At 42.1% G+C, this 23,203-nt stretch overlaps 1 protein-coding gene across 1 annotated transcript; it reads left to right on the forward strand.

Moving 5' to 3' along the window:
* The first annotated feature begins 4,555 nt into the window (after window positions 1–4,555).
* Window positions 4,556–23,170, forward strand: LOC114440174 (xylosyltransferase 1-like). The gene is made up of 11 exons (XM_028412478.1): window positions 4,556–4,933; window positions 10,189–10,741; window positions 12,016–12,182; window positions 12,304–12,506; window positions 14,559–14,639; window positions 15,224–15,440; window positions 15,691–15,867; window positions 17,641–17,909; window positions 18,589–18,784; window positions 18,916–19,252; window positions 20,084–23,170. Exons 1-11 carry the CDS (start codon window positions 4,652–4,654, stop codon window positions 20,404–20,406), a joined length of 2,805 nt encoding a protein of 934 aa, XP_028268279.1. The 5' UTR covers window positions 4,556–4,651; the 3' UTR covers window positions 20,407–23,170.
* The last annotated feature ends 33 nt before the right edge of the window (window positions 23,171–23,203 follow it).

Genomic DNA, 23,203 nt, shown 5'->3' on the forward strand with positions numbered 1-23,203 from the left:
GTGCTCATTTTTACTAAATCAAACCTATCCTACCATAAACTTTGTGTATGTAAATCGATCATGAGGCGGGAGTCTGGACTCATCCGATTTGTTTGTGTTTCTTTGTTTCTTACTTGTCTGTTGAGCCGATAACGAAACCAAACGTTTTTATTTGGCAATTAAATTAATGGAAATGTTGGTAATGTTCCCCTGAGCTGTTATGACTGATGACTCATGTGTTTCATGAGTCAGGCAGAAACAAAGAGGTTTATGTGTCATCAATCAATGCAGTGAAGCTGCCAGAGAAAGCACTGTTTGATCAACGTACACCATCACAGTCTGTTCAGGCATTTTAAAATTAGAGTCGTCATCTATTGTTCTGTGTTCTTCTCATCTAGCTCAAACAAGTTTTGTCTTTTGTTTTGTTTCCTGTTTTTACAGCTATAAATTCAAGAGGGCTGCATCCGGAAGGGGGAAATCACAGTCCTCACAGCTGCACCTACAGGAAGTGAGTTGAATCCATCATGATTGGTGGAAAAACAAATTTGGGTGACTCCATAACAAAGCATGACTTTGAGCAAAACCACTTGAAACACATTATGGGCACATTATAGACACTGATCATGGATTAGTTGTTCATCTTGTGCTCATTCTTGTAGTGGTGGTTTGTTTCAGGGTGAGTCAGAGCAGAGAACTGACGTGGCCTGTGTAATATTAGACACCTTGATGCATCAGCCACACCAAAGCCATCTAACTGTGTTAACAATGCAACAACACATGCAGAGACTCACCCAAATTTCTAAATAAACATCCTATTGATTATGTTTTATTGGTATTTTCTATATCGTATGGCACAAGGTGTTAAAAAAACTTTAACCTAATCCCAGGTGTAATTTGGAATTGATGATTATAGATGATTCATTAATGAATGTTTGTGCAGCCTTGTTGTTAGAAGCCAAAGGCTTGTCATGTTTGGTTTAAGTGAATCAGACCTCAACTCAAATTTATGAGACATGTATTTATCAGGTTACAAAATGTCATTTTCTCAATTCAGATACACAAAAATACATCTGAACAAAATAAATCAATAAGCCCTGAGTTTACATGTAGCCGTGTGCACCGCACGGGTAGAAGTTCTGAGGTGGTTGTGGTTTGATGGTCTGAATGATCTCAATTCGTTTCGGATCCCACACACAATTCTCCTCCAATCCGCTCTTCACCATCCCACAGCCAGGCGGCACCCAGGCGGTGTCATACACCTCGCCATATCTAGCATCATGCCAGGTCTTCTGACGTGGATGCCCCTGACGATTGATGACAATCACTTTTCCCACATTGACCACAACTTTAATGACAGCCTTGTCATGCTCTGGGTGATCAAGCGGATAGCGGCTCGCTTTTTGCAGATCTCTGCTGAGGTAGACACCACGGCCAAGCATCCCATCAGCTGACTGGCGAAAACCTGAGGTCGAGATGCTTTTAGCATTCTTACTGGTGGTGCCGTGGTACATGACGTAGGATTTGCCATCACGTGGTCCACTGACATCCAGTCGAACTACACCAGGTGGCAGAAAGTCATCTTCAGCCCATTGATATTGCGTTCCCCTGCTCATGATGGTGTCCCTGAAAGAAACAATCTTATTAAAGGTAGGGTAGGAGATTTTGAAAACTCAGTGAGAGTCAGCCAGATTTCGAAAGTAAACACACCCCTTCCTCCCTTCCGCTCACCCCGAAGCCACGCCTCCAATCACATGGACGCACATTACCTGAAGATGAGCTGTGGTCTGTGACTTCTGCCATCATGCACGTACCTCTCTGGTGTGCGCAGAGCAGGAAGAGAGTGACAACCAGCCAATACTCCGCGCAAGGTCGTCCCGGAGGATTGGCTGATGTTTTTAGTGTTTTATAGCTTCCACAGATGATTAATATTCTTTGTTTTAAAGCGAAACTGCCGAACTAATTGGTTGCTGTCGGATTGTAAAGAGAAGTTACACTAATTTAACAAAAAGTGCATCAGAATGAAATCTCCCACCCTACCTTTAATATAAAAATGTAAATGTCACTATAAATAAGACCCAGTGTACTATAAATGTTTTTATAAGACTAGCTTTGAAAAAACTCGAGGAAACAAATGAGTAACCACTGACGAGCTCACTTTTATGCGGTGTAAACGTATCCAGGAAGTACAGGAACTTTTCTTAACAATGTAGTTGTTTATTTAATGGCATTACTGTCTGTACAAGACCTCATCAAAATGTTTCCCATTAAACAGAATTGTAGCCCATACAGCACCCATTAGTTTAACTACTCGTTTAGGTTCTGATAAAGTCACACTTGATCAAAGTACTAGAAGTATGCATAGCACAGATACTGTTGTGAAACTTCAGATTCTTCATCGAACGAATCAAAGTTCTTCTCACGTACCTCTCTCTTTGTTGTCCAAGGTGTGGGCTGCGTCTCTGTTCTGTATAAAAAGAACATCTCACAGAACTTATATAAGAGTATGTCCTGTCAGTTTCAGTTTTGTTTTGTGTAATTTGAGTACAGGCTGTCGGAATGTTATTTTATTGGGCGTGGTCAACATCAGCAACAGTGGAGTGCAGCATGGGAATCCAGGGGCTTCCCGCTGCAGCAAGGAGTGAGACTGATTCTAATGAAGATCAGACGCTCATGCACAGTAACAGTTTGTATCCAAACAAATTGCCTGGGTATAGGTGACAAGTTTCAATGGTGCTGGTATACACTGGTTTCAACTTCTACAACATGCAACAGATTAGTAGCCCCTTCACTATCCCACAGCCAGGCGGCACTAAGATGGCGTCATATTCACAGTCATGCCAAGACTTTTGATATGGATGGTCCTTATAGGCGATGGCGATGACACATGACAACAAGAATTATGACAACCCTGTCATATTAATGGTAAATGATGGGAGAGCAGCTCTTCAGTTGACTGGTGAAAAGTTGAGGCCAGGAGGCTTTGAGCATTTCTTCTGTAGGAGCCATGGTACATGACCATTAGAGTTTCCTGTGATATCCGTCCAAACAACACGACTGGCAGAAAGTCATCTTCAGCCCACTGAACAAAACATTCCCCATGTTGGTATGGAAGAGTTTATTAGTGTGTAAATATAACTTCAGTGCAAACAAGACAACCAGAAACTCCTGTTTCAGGAGACGATCGCTGGGTAAACAGTGATGTGAGTCGTGTAGCAGGAATGACTGCTTGCAAACACCAGACGGCCTTGATTTAGTTTACATTTACCAGGGTGATAGCTGTGGTGTTGTGGCTCTGTTTTTCATATTTAAGGTCATGTTTTTCAGAGTTACAAGAATAATATCATAGTATTGCTTATGATTATCACCAACAATGAACATTTTTTGATAATATATACTTTTACAGGCTTTTTACGAGAATTTTTATACAACTTTCCATTCTTTACATAGACCAAAGTGCAGGAGACAATTGCATAAATAGACGCACTTGTTCCACTTTCGTTTCACTCACATCATATATTTCAGTTATGTTTTTACACTGTTAGGTGTGGAAAAGGAAAGTCAGTTTCCATCATGACAGTCAGCAGCACACTAAACAGTAATTTTATGCCAAGAATTTTAACCCAGAATGAAATGAAGCCTGCATCTTATGTTCGTGTACACAGACATATGTAATGCATGTTTTTATGTGCAGATGGCTCGATGAGTGGATGAAGTGGTGAAGGTAAAGCACACTAATTATATTATACATTCACTGGATGTTATTATACAGACGTCTAGACCAAATGTGTTAAATGGTCATTTCTTTGTTCTTTAGCTCACACAAAACTGGGGTCATGTAAAGTCTGGTGCCCTTCTTGGTCTGGGGCCTTTGGCCTGTTTGTTGGTGCTCTGGTTTCCAAGATGTTTTGAAAAGAGATTTAGAAGGAGATGGAGGGAGCAAAAATGGAAAGAAAGGAGGAGCAGTAGAATGAATGGGGAGAAATTAATTTCTATTTTTAGATGCTTATTCAATTAGATCACTGGCACTTCTTAGCAATATGCATGAAATCAGACTAATCTGGTGGAAAGCGAATTAGAAGGCGAGCAGTGATAAGCAGAGCTGCGGCATGTACAGTATGTGTGGTTTTCTGCATGGGTGAAAACGTGAAGAAGTGATCATATCCTAATGGGCTGACACACATGTTTACCTCACAGGTTTCATTATTCCCTTACACAATGTCATTTTCTGCTGAATGGTGAATCTAATGTATAGTGAGAATAGTTTCCCTGAGTCTGGTCGTTTGCTTGTAAATTACAGGAAATATTTCACTGATCATTTTCTCTGCAGACTAAAAAAAATCACTTTCTCTATTAGAATGAGCCAGCAGATACTCCTGTTGGCCCTCCAGTTGATCCAGGGTTGTGGAAATGCGGGTTCCTAAAATAAAAGCTGCTGAACTGTTGAGTCGCTCATGGCCACATGAGGGCCTGTGTGTTCTCTCCTCCGCCTCCATACCAAAGCTCTCTCCTCATTTCGAGCTTGTGCCAAATTCCCTCCTCCTCCTCCTCCTCCTCTCTGCCTGCCCGCACAGCCTCTTAGGCCGCGGAGGGGAGCATTCGCACCCCGCTGTCGGCGTTTAGCGGATGGGGCTTGCAGTCTCAGCTTGAACCGGAGGGAGGGAGGAGGTGAAAGATGAACGGTAACCCGTGTGCCCGCAGGCTGGCCCGGCGCTCCAAGTCCGCCCTGCTGGTCGCAGCTCTTGCGGTCCTTCTGGTCCAGACTCTAATCGTGTGGAACTTCAGCAGCCTGGACTCATCCGGCGGCGACGGGGGCGTCAGGAGCCGGGGGAAGAGAGAGGACCGGACCGGGGAGCTCAACAAAGCCGACAGGGAGCACCCGAAGAGGGTGCTCCAGAAAAAGGGCGACCCACCTCTACCGCGTGGAAAGGCAGCCGTTCGGCAGAAGCTGCAGGCGGTAGGTTTGAATAATATCTGCCCCTTATACTGGTTTTATGTATTTTCTACCGAATGATAAGACGCGTCTGTCCCCGAGGGGAAGCCGCATGGCAGCTACAGAGATGCCGCGGAACGGCTGCAGCTGCCGCCTGTTGTTTTGGCGTTTGCATCAACGCGGTTGCCCACTTGTGTTTATGGCATGGTGAGCTGTGTACAGGCCAAACTTCATGTCAAATCCTGCTCATTTCAGGTGTCGATTAATTTTATGTTTCATTTGCTAAAGAGGGAGTTGCAGCTATTCGGTAAAGTACATCCAATGTATCAACAGCAGTCAATCAAAATACAACTTTAGGCTCATTTAAGATTTATTAAGAGCTCAGGGATATGACAGTGATAAAGAAATAAGATGTCTGCATTATTTACCACCACACTGGATGAAATAGAAAATTTAACAGTGTCACAGTATTCAAAAATACAACAAAAACTAAGGACGTATGGCTGAACTGTTAATGGAGTTTAATGCCACATTGCTTTCAGTATGTGGATGAGTTCCACTTTTCGTAACTCCTACAGTGTATCATTTGATATCCAGCTTCAGTTCAGTTCCTTTACCTGTCAGGTTCTGCCAGTGTAATATATATAATCACTGCACAGCACTTGTATGATTTGGAGGCTTCACTGTTCACTTTTATGTTTAGAAACACCTTTTGGATCCAGGTGTTCTCGCATGTTGTTAAGACATGAAAATACTGTATAAGCTTCTGTGTGTGTGTGTGTGAGAAAGAGAGGAAAATCGTGGGTTGTGTTGCAGGGATCCACTTTTACGTCCTTTCATTACAGTTAGCCGGATGCCCTGTGATCTTCCTTTAGTGTGCCCTGACAGTTATTGCCTTTCAAACCATGGAGATACATGCCAGCACTTATTATAGGACAAGAGTTTCAGTAGGTGAGAAGAGAGAGAGAAAAAGGAGGAGAATGAAACAAGGGCTACGAGTAACAAGAGCTAAATGAGTAACTGGAAGGATGTGGAGCTGTGGTTAGGAGCAGGGAAATAACTCTGTGTCGGTGAAGACAACACTGGGACACAGTGTGTGGCTGAGTGGCTGAAGTAATCGTGTCTTTATAGGTGTGTGAAAATTGCATGAATGAAGATAAACTTTGTAGGGAGGGAGAGTGTTGGACTTTTGAGGTTTACAAAGGATGATGTAATAAAGACTGAAACGTTTCATTGATTTTGGACCGCTGCTGTCGTCACTTTGGAAAGAATAGTTTTAACTAATGATTACTTTTTTTGCACAACTGCAAACTACTGTTCGTGTATGCTAAGCTATTTGTTACTCACATGTACTTCATGTCTGTGTTATTCTATGTAGCTTCATTGGTCAGGTTGGATCTACCATTAATAAAAGTCTGTGACTTGGACCTCACTTTGAGTTTGGTTAATTGGATGGATATATGAAGTATCAGCAGTTATTTTTTGTCATTTTGTTGTGTCACTAATGACACTGATAACCTGTGGTGTTGATGGTCGGGTGTTATAAAATGCATGTGTGTGTGTGGCTGTGTTTATTGGCAGGAAGAAGCATCCTATTTCCAATAAAAGATCATTTGAAAGAGCTCAATGAAACCTCAAAGACTCACATGTGAGAGTGTGTCCAATCCACCCCCTCCGAAGACATGATGACAGTGAGAGTTGTGCAATTGTAGGACTGCACTGAACACACTGAACACTGGCAGTTTGACACACACACACACACACACATATAGCGCTGACTTCTTCTGCTTTAGAGCTGATTCACATCCTAACAGCCAGGTCAAATCAGATTACAGGATTTGTTTGGATCAGGTTTCTCTGATGGGATTTATGATTTCCAATCTAGTTTAGGTAGATCAATAATCCCTATACTGTATATGAGGGAATATGTGTGTCCACCTCCTTTTCTATGAGAACCAATCTTTAGGTATGGATCTTTGCTGCCAGTCTATCACTTTCTTTGACACACCTGTAGTGAAACTGTATTTTCATACCAATCAATTGTTATGTAGCTTTCATAGGGTGGAAAGAGTGCTGGTGAGCCAACACATTAAACCACCTGGCTAGAATGCTATGAGTCCTTTGAGTGCCACCAAACTGGCTCCAGTCCATCGAGGCCTGGAGCCAGAGAGTACCCTGTGGTATCTGGCAACAAGATGTTAGAGGCAAATCCTTTCAAGCCCTAGAAGTTGAAGCTGTCCTGTGAGGATCTGATTCTGGATGTTTTAAAAACATTTACAAGAGAGTTAGCCTCTGACCTGGATACACTGACCGTACACGAGTCAACTGAAATTTAGCAGTTAGTAAAAAAATAATTGGATAAAAATAACAGTGTTGAGATATGGGTTCTGGTGCATTGATGGTAAGATAACAGGTCTGATAACAGATCTGACTGGTGTTGGGCACCATTGTTACTGTCACTATTAGCGATTTGGCCCCACATGCTGATGGTAAAACCACAAAGCTGCTTTATGTATTTTTTATTTTCTTTGAGATAATTCAAAGTAAATCTGGCATAGATAGATTTAAATCCCTACTATAATCCCGGGTTATCATGTGGGCGCTGATGCTGTTTCAGCCATGTTTCACAGCAACATCAAGAGCCTCATTATAGTCCATTTAGCTTCCTTTCTGTCCATCTGGCTGTGTTTTTCTTTGTCTCTCCAGCCCTGTTCTCAGTCATAACTTCAGTCATTCCTTTGGGAGATGATGCTCCTCTTCATTTTTTTCCCCTGCGCTGTCTCATTAGATGTTTTCAAGATGAAGTGAGATGAGGCAGATAATAATCATCACCTACGGTTGAGACATTCCTCCTCACACTTCAGAAGAAACTGCCACTCAAATGGTCATGTAACTGTAAGTTTGTTTCTCACTGGATCCTGAGATAATGAGGCGTTTAAGTGATCAGCATGATTAGATGTGTGAGGAAATGTCTCTCAGCTCTACATCATGCCTTGTTGGTTGTGTCAGGGTGTCTTATTGTTACTTACTTTCTGCAGATTTATGCATTACAAACCAGGAGGCTGTTTTAATTTGAGGACTTTTAATTTGATCATCGGTACTTCTCTGGCTGTTTTGTTTTGGTTTTATGTGCAGTAAAAAGAAGTGGTGATGCATTTGTGAACATTCTTTAAATTGTGTTTGCAGATATAGATGTCTGCATAATTGAATGCCTGTATCACCCAAAATAAACGTATTCACTTGAGCCACATAGATTTTACTAAGATGTAAATTGTCCCATGTTTGGGTTAACAAACCTCCGATACCATGCATGCTATTTTCCAACCTGCTCGGCCTCATGGATGGAAGTGTAAATACAGCTAATACAAGGCTGTTTTTCTGTACAACCTATAACGTTTACACTGTCCCCTAGTCTGCATGTTCCCACAGGTATACTGAGTCCAAACAGACTGACACAAGTGTTTGATTAATGCATAACCGAGGCTGTGCACAGTGTACAGCGACGTGAAAGAGCTCTTTATATGAAAGTGTTTTTCTGTGTCTTCCAAACTAACTACTTTTATAATTGCTGCCAAAAGGCTACAGTTTCTCCCCTCTTTCACTCTCTCTATGATGGACTCACTATGTCATTTTATCTAATTTCATTTATAGAACATATGGCCTGTAACTGGCCTTATATAAAACATTGACAATTTTTAAAATATTTTTTTATCAGTGTGAACATGGCCTGTAATCAACAGGTCTCCTTTCTCCAACTCTGCCCCACTCTCTCTCTCTCTCTCTCTCTCTATTAATGTCTCTCACTCGGGGCGCCTGAGGGAATGGGCTCTCTTTTTTTTATTTGTCGCCTTTATCATGAAGCAGCAGGAGGTCTGAAGGCAACAAGAACAACTTCAATAAGAACCTGCTGAGGAGCATAGCAGCTGAGAACAAACTGACTCAAAAATGCAACAAACAAGAGCGCACTGACTCAGTACCAGTGTGTGTATGTGTGTGCACGCATGAGTATAAAGAATGATGTCTTTGTAGGTAAAGCGGTGGTATTTTAGCTGTGGCCAGTCTCCATGGAATGCAGGGCCTTCTGGGAAAAAAACACACAACTTTTTTGTGAAAGAGGATGAAAGTCATGTTATGTTTTTTGTCGAACAAATCGCAGAATCTCTTCTTTTTTCTCAAGAGAATCTTTTGAGAGGTTGTTTCTCTGTTGTCCCTATGTTCTGTCCTCTTAAGGCCTATTTTTGTAATTCATTCTCTCCATACTTGTGTTAAGTTTCTGTGGTGGTTCTGTGGTGCAGTCATGTGTTGCATGAAGTGTTTGTGGTTGTTTTTGTGGGTTTTTTTCAGCCATTTTGCATCTTGCATCTCCTTGTGGTCATATTGTTTCTCTGTAGTTGTTTTTATGTCTCTCCATGTTTATTTTATTACTGTTTCTGGTGATGTTTGTGTTAGTTTTGTGTGTATGCTAATCTTGTGACCAGAATTCAAGCTCAGCTTGTTTCACGGCTACAGTTACAGGTCAGATGTTCAGTTTTTAATGCCCCTGTTACAAAGGCTCCAAGAATAGCATATTAAATCCCTCAGTATGTTAATTCCGTCCACAGTAGTGTGTGGATGGCGTGTGTGAGCCATTTATCTCTTCCTGTTCTCTGGAGGTTTTATTTCTGGTTTTGTACCATTACACTCACAATAATAGCAGGAGAGCTGAAAATATTCACTGTGGCTTTGCACATACACACATTCCTCTAAGCTGATATAACAGATGAGATAATGAAGGGTTGCCTGAGGAGCAGGTGGCAAGAGCTGATATTACTGCCTGTGTATGTGTGTGTGTGTGGATCATCTACAAAACATGCTCAGAAACACTTTTATCCCAGGAAAAAAAAGATGAGGCGATCTGTAGGATTAAAATACTCATTGAGGTCATGTGGCTTTGCTGCTGAAACACACCAAAACCAAACTTTGTTGCCTAAACCAATTGTGGCGTAGACAAGTAAAAGCCCCCCAACTTGTATTCATAGAAGGAAGACCCTAATGCCAAATGACACCCATGTTGATATTGTACATGTACCTGCATGTAAAAGTCCCCATTTAATGTATGTAGATTCCAGATGCTAGCCAGCAGCTCTTAGAAGCTAATGTAATATATCCCAGGTAGTATCTGAGCTTGATAATTCATTCATTCATCCCTCAGGGAAATTGTACCTCTCTAACCATATGTTTGGAGTGTGTGTCTTTTTAATTTACCAGTGTGTAACAGTTATTTTGATTTATCACTACAGGAGGTGTACCACTCCCATCGCCCTAAAGAGAAACTTCACCCAGACAGCAACAACAATGAGAACTCGGTCCCTAAAGACTTTGACACCATTGACAGCAACAGCAACCTGGGAGCCCGATCGCAACGGCAACGAGGGCCAGTCGCAAACAGTAAACGCAAGCTGGATAAAGTCCAAGCTCAGAGTGTGCTAGGAAAATCTGCCAATGAAGTCCTTAAAAACCCTGCCATCCAACCCAGAGGAATGGGCCACAATCACAACCACACTCACACCCATAAAGCCCTCCCGCAGCTTCCAACAGTACCAGCACTGGCCCAGGGGTCCAATCAGGATTCACCATTCTACCAGACGAGGAGGCCGCCTTCTCCTCCCTTACCGGCCGGTCTGGATTCGAGGAAGGAGCAACCGCAGTGTGAGATTAGCGGAAAAGAAGCCATCTCAGCTCTGTCCAGAGCCAAGAGCCGGGAGTGTCGGCAGCAGATAGTGGAGGTCTACTGCAAACACAAGGAGAAAGCACTGATGCCTGAGAAAGTACCTCGCTACTGCCCCATTGAAGGTGAGACCAGTAGGCAGGAAAAAAACCCAGAAACAGTCATGACAAGCTGCATGAAAGTTCTTTTCAAATGCAGGTCTGAATGTAGTTCAACACTCTGCAGTAGGCTTTAGCTGTTAGCTGTGGTGCCATCATCCTGTGCTGGCTTGCAGGACACAGACTGCACTGAGCACTGATGGTTTGATTTTCCACATGTACCAGCACAGCAGATTTTATACATGGTTTAAAGATATTAACCTGTGATTTTAGGACTGAATTATCCATTCAAGGTAGCAGCAAATGAATGGGTGACAGACAGAATGACAGAATGAACTGGGAAGAGCAAGTGGCTGCTTTGAAGTGGCAGATTGCAGCAAGTCAAAAAGGGCTTTATTTTCCTTCCACATTTACTCTTTGAGAGACATTTTTAACTGAACACGTGCCATTGATGTGAAGAGACATCCAAGTGGTTGCCAGCTCTATTTTCAGGGACTTGAAGCCTGAATGGACACAGCTTGGATGATTCTTATCCAGCTTAATTACACCCTAATTAAACAAGCAGTTTGTAGTCTTATTTTTGGAAAGGCTGACTAATGATTTACTCGTAGTCATGCTCTCAGAACCACCCAGGGCCCTTTAGGGTTTAATTTATATGATTATAGGTTGCTTTGATCATACACTAGTCATTATATCCGCAGTCTGATGCTGGGCAGTAGTTTGGTTTGAGTTTGATGGACATGTGTTCAGTTTGGTGTTCCTGTGTGTATCCCTGGGCATGCGTGAGTACATCGCTCCCTCTGTGCTCGACTAAGTTGCCTGATTACAGTTATTTCTCCTCAAACTCCAATCCCAGTATGCCCCACTGCTCAGAAAGATCACTAATTAGGCGAAGCAGGCCTCGAACTGTTCCGTCTTTAGGGCGAGGGTGATGATGGAGAATCATTAGGCTGTCAGACAGTTTGTGTATACAAGAGGCAGATTTAGCTCAGCCGGCCACAAACACAGAGTATTTCCAGGAAAGGCGGAAGTGAAACGAAGATGGGAGGGAAGAACAAAGTTATAAGGGACCAGGATGTCCTGAGAATTGATCTCTGAAAAAGAAATGGCAAGAATTGACTGATTTACTGGAAAGACTAATAACTGTTGCTAATTTAACATAAAGATGTTTTCTTAATTTTCTCTTGTTGCAAAAATCAGACTTCGGCATAGAAACATCTACTACTGTATGTTGCTAGCTGAACCTGAACTTAAATTTAATATCCATCAAACCTTTTGCTGATTTTTTTCATTCTTTCCAGGTAAAGCTTATGTGAATGTACAGTGGGATGAGAATACCTCAGAGGCGACACCATTTGTACGAATCGCCTTCGTCCTGGTCGTCCACGGCCGAGCGTCTCGTCAGTTTCAGCGTCTCTTCAAAGCCATTTACCATACCTCTCATTACTACTATATCCATGTAGACCAGGTGAGTCCACTTGACTTTTTAAAAAATGAATCTGAAGTGTGCATTTTTGACATGTTTGCTCCAGTTGCTAATACAAAGTAAATTTTGAAGTTGATTGTGCTTCTTTCTTTTCCTTTTCTAGAGGTCAAACTACCTCCACAGAGAGGTAATGTCTCTGGCAAGCCAGTATCCAAACGTCCGGGTGACGCCCTGGAGAATGGCCACCATTTGGGGAGGAGCTAGCCTGTTAACCATGTACCTACGCAGCATGGAGGACCTCCTCAAAATGGCCGACTGGTCCTGGGACTTCTTTATCAATCTCAGCGCTGCCGACTACCCCATCAGGTCAGTCAGGAAACATGAACAATAGTTGCTGTTTTGTTTTTCATTAGTGAGCTACTGTTAATCTTGTGCTCACTGTGACGGTTACAGATCTGATTGCAATGTGACTACCTGAGTCTGAGTGAAAAAGATGAATTTATGTAAATCCAAACAACGTTTGAGGAATGAAATGTTGAAGATATGTTTAAAATAGACTCAGCTGTCTAAAAAATAATATTAGATCCTAAACAGAGTCCTCCCTTGTTCTGACTACAAACAGTGGTGGAATATTTACAGATCATGTCATTGATTTGTTAAAGCACTGTGTCAGCTAACAGCCACTAACCAGTGCCCTCACAGTCCTGTGGGTCTTCTTTGGTTTGTTCCACAAGTCTTATGGATCAAGTTACCAATAAGGCAGGAATGCATCAGCACAGAGTGGACTGGAAGTCTATAGCTTAGAAGCTGAGCCCTTTTTAATGGCTCTGGGATTTGTGGGGATCTGTACTGTTGAGGAAAGTTCAGTGGAGATACTGAATGATGATTCCTTCACTGTAGCTGCAGCAGTAAAGATAAAAAAGGTTTTATAAAGAGGCTTGTGGAAGATATGGGCAGTCTTCTTTCACTCATGTGCAGAGATGCTGTGATTCTTAAACCAGGATGAGTTCCAGCTGTTCTCTCTCCAGCTGAATCAGGCCATCTGGCAATTTAGGAGCAAGGTGTTCGCTAGCCTGCTTCTGACAGAGTTACAAAAAATGAGTGTTCTAGGTTGAAAATCTGGTAGTGGCACATTTGTCATGGCTGTCAGATTGCTGGCGTGGGTGAAGGTGTTTCTGGTCATATACTGCTGGAGACCTGCCTCCTTTCCTTCTTCTCAGTTCTTCAGCATGGACACATTTTTGCACTGCTGGACCAATTTTTGCACCCCTTATTTGTTTGTTTCTCTTGCTGCATCATCTTAACACTTTCTTTTCAGCATTGCACTTCCTGTTAGTCTCCACTTCAAGTCATTTGTGTCCTTTCTCTTAACCTCTCTATCAACCACCATCTGTTGCTGGGCCTCTCCGATCTTATCCTCACCTGCATTCAGACTGTTCCTGTCAAGCTCTGTCCTCTTTTTTCACATCAGCCCATTTAGACATTTAATTCATTACAGCAGGACTAGGTTTCACAGTGTTTGACAGAGAAGAGGAAATTAATGTTGCAAAAAGTCCTCGTCTTTTAACATAGTTCCTCATCTTATCAATGTTCGTCCACCGTGGCAACTGTTTGTTGCACCTTAAAATTAGGGGAAGGAATGTGTTCATCTTTTTTCCATCTTTTCACCCTTTTGAGTGTTCCTCAGATAGAATAACAGACACTCACACACAATCGCATGCCGATCTGTTCTCTCTGTCCTTCCATCAAAGTGACCATTTGAACACGCTTCCAGCTAAAATCCATAGCGCAGCAGCAGCATTAGCACACGCCATCCATCAATAGCTGTGACATCATAAAGGCTCCAGACTCAATGGAACAGTATGTGATGGCAGCTCTGTTTCCGAGAGTCAGGAGATCACACAAACATTTACACAATTAGGCCAAGAAATGTTTTTTTTCTTTGTAATATTTAGCCAGCTGCAAATATAGTAGCTGCAAATGCAAAGGAGCATCACAAGCATGCCCACAAACGCAGACATGCATGCCTGTGGTTCACCTTAATGACTGTAATCGAATGTAATCAAAGGGATCTATCTGTCTGCTCTTCAGGCTCTTCACACTACATGCAGGGAGTGGCTGTTTGCAGCCTTCAACTTTAGGCCACACACTGACTCTGGGAGTTAAATAAACTGGTCCAAACACAGACCCTCAAAATATGTAACTGCATCCTGCTTGAATGTGCCTGCGTTAAAAGCAAATCCAATCCAGTCCCTGTTCTGAAAAAGCAAAGATAGATTGTGTCACATTTGTGGCCAAACACAAACAGCAAGGCTTTGTCATTAATAGTTTTGTTGATTTTCCTGAGCCAGAAGTGTGTTTGTTTCTACGACCAGGTCAAGTCTGTACTGATGATTGACAGCTGTTGTGTTTCCTCAGGACCAATGCACAACTGGTGGCTTTCCTCTCCAAATACCGCAACATGAACTTCATCAAGTCTCATGGTAGAGACAACGCACGGTAAGAAAGACAGTCATAGTTTTCTGATCGGTCCTCATATATTTACCAAACATGGATAGAAAATTCTAAAAACCCATTACACTACCAAATCAAGATGTTGTGGTAACTTTTTAACGTATTGCACTTATTATAAAAACAGTCTGCATGGTCAGAACAAAGTTTTGATGAGGGGGAAAAAAATCTTTTTAAACATAAAAACTTTTTTACTTTATTCAGTTTTACTGGGCAGGTTTAAGCGGCTGTTCACATGAAACAACCAAAAGAAGATCAGTCTATGGACTTGAATCCACTGAAGTCTTTGGTGGGATTATAAGAAAACAGCAGCGGCTGAGACACCAAAGAATATTATTAGGAACAGACTAAAATCTGAAAGAAAGCCGATTATCAGAGGTCCTAATGGTCAAAGAGATTATTATAAACTACTAACTTTTGAAGTTGAATAATAATCCTTCTCCACACTTTTGTCCATAAAGTGTGCGTTTCTAAACTTTGTCAGGACTTTACTTGTCATATCAATAGAATGTCTCGTAGGTTGTGTCTTCTATACTAATCATCTCAATGGTGGTGGCTACGTGTCCTCTCAGTTTCATCCGTAAACAGGGTCTAGACCGTCTGTTCTACGAGTGTGACACCCACATGTGGCGCCTTGGAGACCGCAAGATCCCAGAGGGCATCGCTGTGGACGGCGGCTCTGATTGGTTCATCCTCAGCAAGCCTTTTGTGGATTATGTGGTGAACTCTAAGGACGGGCTGGTCAGCAACATGAAACTCTTCTACGCCTACACACTACTGCCCGCAGAGGTAACACACACACACACACACTCAAAAAACCCTGCAGACTGGCCACATGAATGCAGAAAGTCAAGTCAAATGTACAGATAAAGACAAACACTCATATTTATTCTTTGAGCAAATAAGAATTAATTAATAGTTCTAAAATAAAACTAACAATGTATTTTCCTTCTTTTTATTAAAGACAAAAAAACTGTAATTATAGTTGAAGGACAAATACATAACAAAGCTTTTTTATCTGTAATTCCTCTGTGTGCAGTCGTTTTTCCATACCGTGCTGGAGAACAGTGCCCACTGTGAGACCATGGTGGACAACAACCTGAGGCTCACTAACTGGAACCGCAAACTGGGATGTAAATGCCAGTACAAGCACATCGTGGACTGGTGCGGCTGCTCACCAAATGACTTTAAGCCTTCAGATCTGCCACGCTTCCAGGTAAGACACGGCTTTCCCTACCTCTTTCAGACTTTCACAGAAGAAATTTACTTTCTATAAAACCCTGAGATGATTTTTGGGTTTTTTTATGACACGGGATAATGTAGCCCTGTTTGATCTAGTCTGTGTGGTTAATCTTTCCCTCTCGGGATTCCTGGGGACAAAAATAACTTTGTATTCACAAATTTCTTAGAAGATGGAGTTCTCACACGTCCCCGTAAGGGCCGACCTAAGGACAGAGTCTGTGGCGAGGCTACTGATGGTTTCTATAAGGAGAGCTAAATCCTGGAAACAGCTGGACACTTAAGCCAGGCAGTATTTTTAGAGCTTTGTAGCTCGTCACCACTGATGTTTCTAAGGTTGTCATTATTATAATGCCAGGGTTCACCAGTGAGAAAAGCAGCTCAGAGTCCTGAATATAAGGGTCAGGGATGTACAGTCTATACAGTACAATACACAGACTCACAGGATCATAGGCGGGAAGGATGTGAGTCAACCTTAACCACGAGTGAGCAACTTGAGACGCAGCTGTGCACGCATGGGCAGCTAAGCCAACTTGAGATGTATATAAATTAAATGATACAAGAATTTATGTCATAATTTTTCATGATTCACCACATTTTATTGCTAATACAACAAATAAATGAAGAAATATCAGAATCAGAAATACTTTATTGATCTGATTCTGATTCTGATATTTCTTCATTTATTTGTTGTATTAGCAATAAAATATTGCTAATACAAATACTAATATAAATTGTATTAGCAATAAAATATATTAATTGATTAGATCCTGCCTCACTATTAGAAGTGACAAGCTTTTACATTATGTAATTTTCCTGATTTTATCTGTTTAAAATGTTTTTGAATAGAACTATATAAACTTAAACTCTGATGAACTGACTAAAAAAAGCTCCAGCATGATCTTTGCCTGACCTCCTTTAAGCAGAAGCACATACAGTAAAGGCAGTTTTATATAATTTCCCTCTGATCTTATGATGGAGAAAACAAAACTCCTCCGTGCCTCTGTAACTAGTGGTTTCGACTGTTGTCTTAAGCTATGTGAGGACACAGATTGTTGGGTAACGCACCCAGAATAACCTCTCCGACGAAACTCCACTGCAGGCTCCCCACTGCTCATGCTTCTCATTAGGTTGGGGTTTCCTGGCTCGCTGGTGCTCCTAGAGACCACCGTAAGCTGGTGTGGTGAGGTCACACCCTCCTGGTGATGTCAGAAACCACACCTTTCCTTCTGGGAGACTGAGCCCTGTCCTCTTCTAAATGTTTTTTTAATTGCATAAGAAGAGAGTCCATCATTTACAGTAACAGTCAAACACAACAACTCAGTGAAGGGTTTATTAGTATTTTCTACAGTATAGATCAATTACTGTTAAGTTTTGTTGTTGCAGCAGATTGTTGGTTCAGCTAGGACAGCATCATGTTAGTGAAGTTTTGAAATAGTACAAATGTGCGTCTGTGTGTTGTCAGATGGTTCTTCGTGTTGTAACAGACTTTCTAATTGGTCCTAATGTGACTAATCATTGTAGCATGATGTTCTGAGGCTGCTTTATTTCATGTTTTCCTTGGGGCAGATTAGTGGTCATGTAGGCATGTGGGATGTAAACACAAGATCAGCAAGGCTGTGACTACATGATTCATGAAGACGTTCAGGTTTATTCTTACCATTATGACTTTTTTCAGCAAACAGCAGATCCTGTTTTCTTCATTTAAAAACAACTTCACCTTGTCTTCTTTTGTCATGTCTGGCTACAGCAAGCCTCCAGACCCACCTTCTTTGCCCGAAAGTTTGAGGCCAGTGTCAGTCAGGAGGTCATCAACCAGTTGGATGCCTTTCTGTTTGGTCCGTACCCCTCAGCTGCGCTGGGCCTCCAGGCCTACTGGGAAAACGTCTATGAGCAGGAGACAGACGGACCCGCCAGCCTGTCAGACTCCACGCTTAGCCACTACCATGCTTTTACTCGTATGGGGCTTTCACGTGCTGCCAGCTCGCTGCAGGGACATCCCAACGACAACAGCTGCAGGTACAAGGGGAGATTTGATAATAATATTGTTCACCAAAACATTCAATTCATTTTCCCCAGAACCAAATTTACCAAAGTGCGGATGTGACAGGAAAAGGCTTTGTTAATGGCTACTATCAGCTTCGTGCAGTCATTTACTCGGTGGGTGCCTCTTGCTGAGTGAAATTGCACAATCACTTGTTGGATGACGGAGGACGTGTAGATGAAATGTTTTCACTACACTCACCACCACTTATGTTTGTGCGGTCCAAACTAAATATGAAGATAAGGCCAGCTTGTCTGGGATACAGTCAGGCTTCAGTTTCTGCATGGGCTGGATTTTTCCAGCTGAGTGTGTGTCTGTGTGTGTGTGTGCTGGGTGGGACCCACAGGAGGTACAAGGAGGTACTTGTTGCTGGAGTTGGGGTGGAGATTGGTGGCTAACATGGGTAGGGGAAACTGTGTGTGTGCTTGAGCGTGGTTAATGAAAAACTGGTCTGTTCCCGTCAAGCTTTGATTTAAGTCAACAATATCTAAAAAAGTCTCTAGTTTAATGTTGGAGAACAAACATGGCTCCATGTACAGTGATATATTACAGTAGCTTTATTTGCAACTTTCATCAGCACTTATAATAATAATCTGCTTCATGCCGACCATTTACCTTCAGGCAGGATCTGATCTCTGTGTGTGTGTTTCTCAGGTATGTTTCCATAAACCACCCTGTGTCAGTCCACCTCTACTTCCTGTTGGACCACTTCCAGGGATACCTGGTACGTCATGTGGCAACTAACAGAGCCTCCACCCAGCTGGAGGTGCTGGAGACCTGGGTGACACCCAAAGACCACTTCACTTTGGCAACCCTTGCTCATGGCAACAACCGGCTTCAGCATGTCCAGGTCAGAAACTCTTACATGCATTTTGTCTTACACATCTTTGTGTTCCTGGACATAACCTCTACTGCAAACATACAGTAAGACCACAACACACATGCAAAGTCTGACTCATTTCTGACCTTTTCTTTCTTCAGGTCGGGATGGACTGGGATCCTAAGGAGCGTCTCTTCAGGAACTGGGGGGGTTTACTGGGACCTAAGGATGAGCCAGTGGCTGTGCAGCGCTGGAGCCGAAGCCAGACTAACCTTACAGCCACTGTAGTGTGGATCGACCCCACCAACGTCATCGCTGCAACCTATGACATCCTTGTGGATGCCTCTGCTGAGGTCACACATTACCGGCCCCCTCTCACATCACCTCTGAGGCCCGGTGTGTGGATGCTGAGGGTGCTGCACCACTGGAACCTGCTGGGCCAGACCAGCTTTATTGTGGCTCCTCTGGAATTTCACCGACAACAACCCATACAGCAAGGTAGGCAATCCAATGACCCAATAAGACGGCCATGCTTCTGTCTGTAGAAGCTCTCATATATGGGAAATAGGTGGCAATCAAGCAGAGACTGAGCAGGGCATTTGTCTGGTTGACATCGGTTGGGAGACCTTTCTATACATTTATAGTGTTAAAACTACATCACATGTCCACTCATGTCCACATTTTTCAATGCAAAGAATCAACTAACTATTGCACAAACCTTGGGTATCAGCCTTCAGCAGCATCTGAGGAACACCTGTTGATGTGATATCCAGGAGCTTAGGAGAGGTCACTGTAGTTCATGTATCAATAGCAGATAATAACAAATACTTAAATTACACAGAGCGGAGGCCCTCCTGTCACAGCTGTCAACACCCTGCATACATATATTTATAGTGATGGTATCCGGTCACTCTCTCACGCGCACACACAGGGTCACCTCTGTCCAAATTAGTCTCCCCCACATTACTGTTTGATTTGTTTGACCTCTCTAGGTTATATGAGTGTGTGTGTGTGCCTGCAGGTGGCATGTGACGTGATCTGATCTGAATGCCACCATGTAAAAATGATAGCACATTACCCACTCTTTGTATGCCATTAGATTGTTATTACTGCACATGTTTTCACGATTGAGTGCACAGAGCTCATGATGAGTTCTCTTTTTATTCCAGTCAACTGAGCCTTGTGGTTCAGTTGGTTAATCTGGTCCTGTTCTCCCATTAGTCCATCGTTTGGATTCATCACATTTTTATTCATAAAAACACTTTTGCTTTAAAGAGAATGAATCCAAATCTGATTTTAAATACTCCTTCCATTGTGTTTGGTATCCAGAGGAGGCGCTGCGGCTACATGGTGGCCCAGCCAGGAACTCCTACATGGAGCAGAGCTTCCACGGCCTCAACCCGGTTTTGCAACTGCCAGTGAGCCTGGGTGCTGTGGAGGAAGCTGAGGCTAACGCAGGCCTGACGGGAGTACCGCTGCGCCGCTGGCTGGACGGGCTACTAGAGGGCTACTGGTCCGCTTCAGATGTCTGCTCGATGGGCCCCAGCACCTGTCCAGTCATGCAACGCTGCCGCCTCACAGCGTGGAGCTCCGCCAGCCCCGACCCAAAATCTGAACTGACCTCACCCAGAGAGGACGGACGGATCAGGTAGCAAGTAGACAGACTGAGGGAGGATGAGTGGATGGAGCATGAGAACAAATGAAGGAGGGCATGGGGCCGATGTCCCTGTGTGTCTTAATTTTAATTTATTTGAAGTTTGTGAAAGAAAATAACAAACCTTCAGAGGGAACGATGTAAGAGGAACAGATTCAAACACTGAGGAAAGGCTTCTCCCTCAGTCCTCATTCAGTCTGCTCTCACTTTAATTTGGGACTACAAAGCTGTATGGACTTGAGAGAATGAATGTGTGTGTCGAAGAACTCAATACCTCTTGTTGTTCAAGTGTCTCCCTATGTTGCTGTGCGCTTTACATGCTCACATGCTGAAGACAGACATGGTTGCTCATTCTTTAAATAATAGAGTAAATTTAGATTCTAAATATCAGATTGGTTATGTGACTATCATGCCCAAATATAGTCATTGATGCTATAAGCAGTGCCATGTGGAGACGGTTAGGAGTGTGTTACTTGCCTGATGTGTGGTTTGTTTTTAAGGTTAAGGTTTAAGTAAGGTTGTTCTATATGTCAGAGCACTTTAAATAGATTTTTCTTCTCTGGGGAATAAATACAAATTATCTGATTCGGGGCAGGAAACAATATGAATTCTTTGGATAGAAAGATCGGAGACAATTGGGCCTGAAAACATCAGCAACCACAGGCTCTCACACAGAGCCAGGTGGGCGTCATACCCTTTAAATGGCCCGATTCCCTGAAGACTGCAGACGCCTGCTGATAGTGGTGGATAAGTACCCAGGTCCTTATACAGGACACAAACTACTACAAGTAAAAACCTGCAACATTCTAAAAACAACAGTAGTTTACAAAATGCTGCTGCATTTATGGTTATTTAGAAGAGCAGCATCTTTGACTGCCAGGATCAGTGAAGTAAAAAGTACAACTTACTTTCCAGCACTCTCGGTGAACCTGCACAGGGTTTCTGTTCTGGACCCTGCCCGGCTGATTTCTTTCTGTGCCAAGTCTGAGTCCTTCACACTTGAAGTGAGACACTTTGCTGGAAGAGATCCGCCTCCTCTTTGCTTCCTCTTTACCCTGCACAGGGTATTTATCGGCTCTCTGCTGTACAGACGGGTGTGACTGTGTCAAAGCGTACAACAGCTACGCAAGTAATTTATTCAGAACTTTATATGAAACATTTTTTAGTCAGTGACTAAGATTTGATATGCTGATATTTGGTGCAGTGGCTGAGATTTGTTTTCTGGACAAAATGTTTGCCTTTGTTTCTAAAGGCTGATGCTTAATGTTTGTATCTGTAAGTGTTAGGTACATCTTTACGTGTTAGGACGGCACCTCCTCTTTGGTCACGCAGTGACCGCAGTGCTAGAAAAGACTGACTGTCACTAACAGTTGACATGTCATGTGTAAGACACATTCAAGCAGAGCACAAGTGATGTCCTGTTTATGTTGCAGCGAGGACATTTATCATTTATAATGATGTGAAATATAGCTATAATTACACTTTGCTGCATCAGTTCCATCTGATGGAAAACTGATTTTAACCAGATGTCCTACCATATTAGTGTAGCATGACATTTTTTAATATTAAATTAGACTTTTGTTTTTTGCATTTACATGCACCTTTAGATTTCCATGCTGCTTAGTGATGTGCCAAACAACTGTCTCTACACCTCACTCATTTTAAATCTTAAAGTGAACAGAACCATGTTGGAGTCCTACAAGAGGACGAAGAATTACTTAAATATAAATTAATTAAACAAACATGTTGTTAACTACGCTCCTCAGTTTATGTCTACATATCCATATATCAACTTTTCTTTGGGCTATTTTTTGTTTTATTTATTGCATATATGTTTGTTGTTTATTCTATAGTGGGCGTGGTCAGCTGGGTGCAACAAACTATGTCAAGGTTCTAAATTCTGAATGTAAAAAAATCAATAAATATCCTAAACAAAACAAGATGTATGGAAATGTAAAAATCAATTTGTGACTAATTTTGTTTTATTTCTGCATTCATTTATTTATTTGTAGGTCAGACTTTCACACTTGCTTAATCTTATTTTTTCATTGCAACAATAGAAACTAATATCTTTAAATAAATTGCTCCAGTGTGTGAAACTGTCATGTGACAGCGCTATTACTGGGACCAAACTGGAGTGGTTTCTTTCCTCATCATGATGGTAAAGCTCTGAATGAACTGTGACACTCAGCACTTGAAGTACAGGACATTATGTGATATTTATTCTAGACATGTCTATGAGTATTGTTTATTATTTAAAAGTAAAGAAATTCAATTTAGAACATTTAGAAATTGTTAAAATTTAAAATATCAAGTTGAGTTCCTGATTATTTCCTGTTGCTGGTTAAAAAAAATAACAGTTTAGGAAGTTCAGAGGCTTTTTACATCCAGTGTGTGTTTTTATATGACAAATAAATCTAATGTGTGTAAGTATGTCTTTGAAAAAAGTGCTTGATGATGTACAGGTTTTAAGTTAATGACTAGATAAGTCAGATTCTTGGATCTATCACAGCTGTGATGGTCCCACAGAAGTCTGTGTGAAACATGTTATTCAGTGATTCTGGAGGAAAATCCCAGCTGAGAGGTTTCATTTCTTGCTTCTTGTCTCACACTCTGTTTCTTTCATATCTAGTCGCTGCCTGTTTTTTTTTCTTCATTGTTGTCTCTCGCTGGGAGTTGTGTTGTGCCTTAGCTGTTCGCCTGTTTTAGGAAACCCCTCTGTGAAAGCATCAAAAAACTAAAATGTCCGAAAACCAAAAAAAGGAAGACTTGTTGTGAATGCCTTATAAATGACC

This window comes from Parambassis ranga, chromosome 8, assembly GCF_900634625.1.
Source record: "Parambassis ranga chromosome 8, fParRan2.1, whole genome shotgun sequence".
In the NCBI taxonomy this organism is placed as follows: Eukaryota; Metazoa; Chordata; class Actinopteri; family Ambassidae; genus Parambassis; species Parambassis ranga.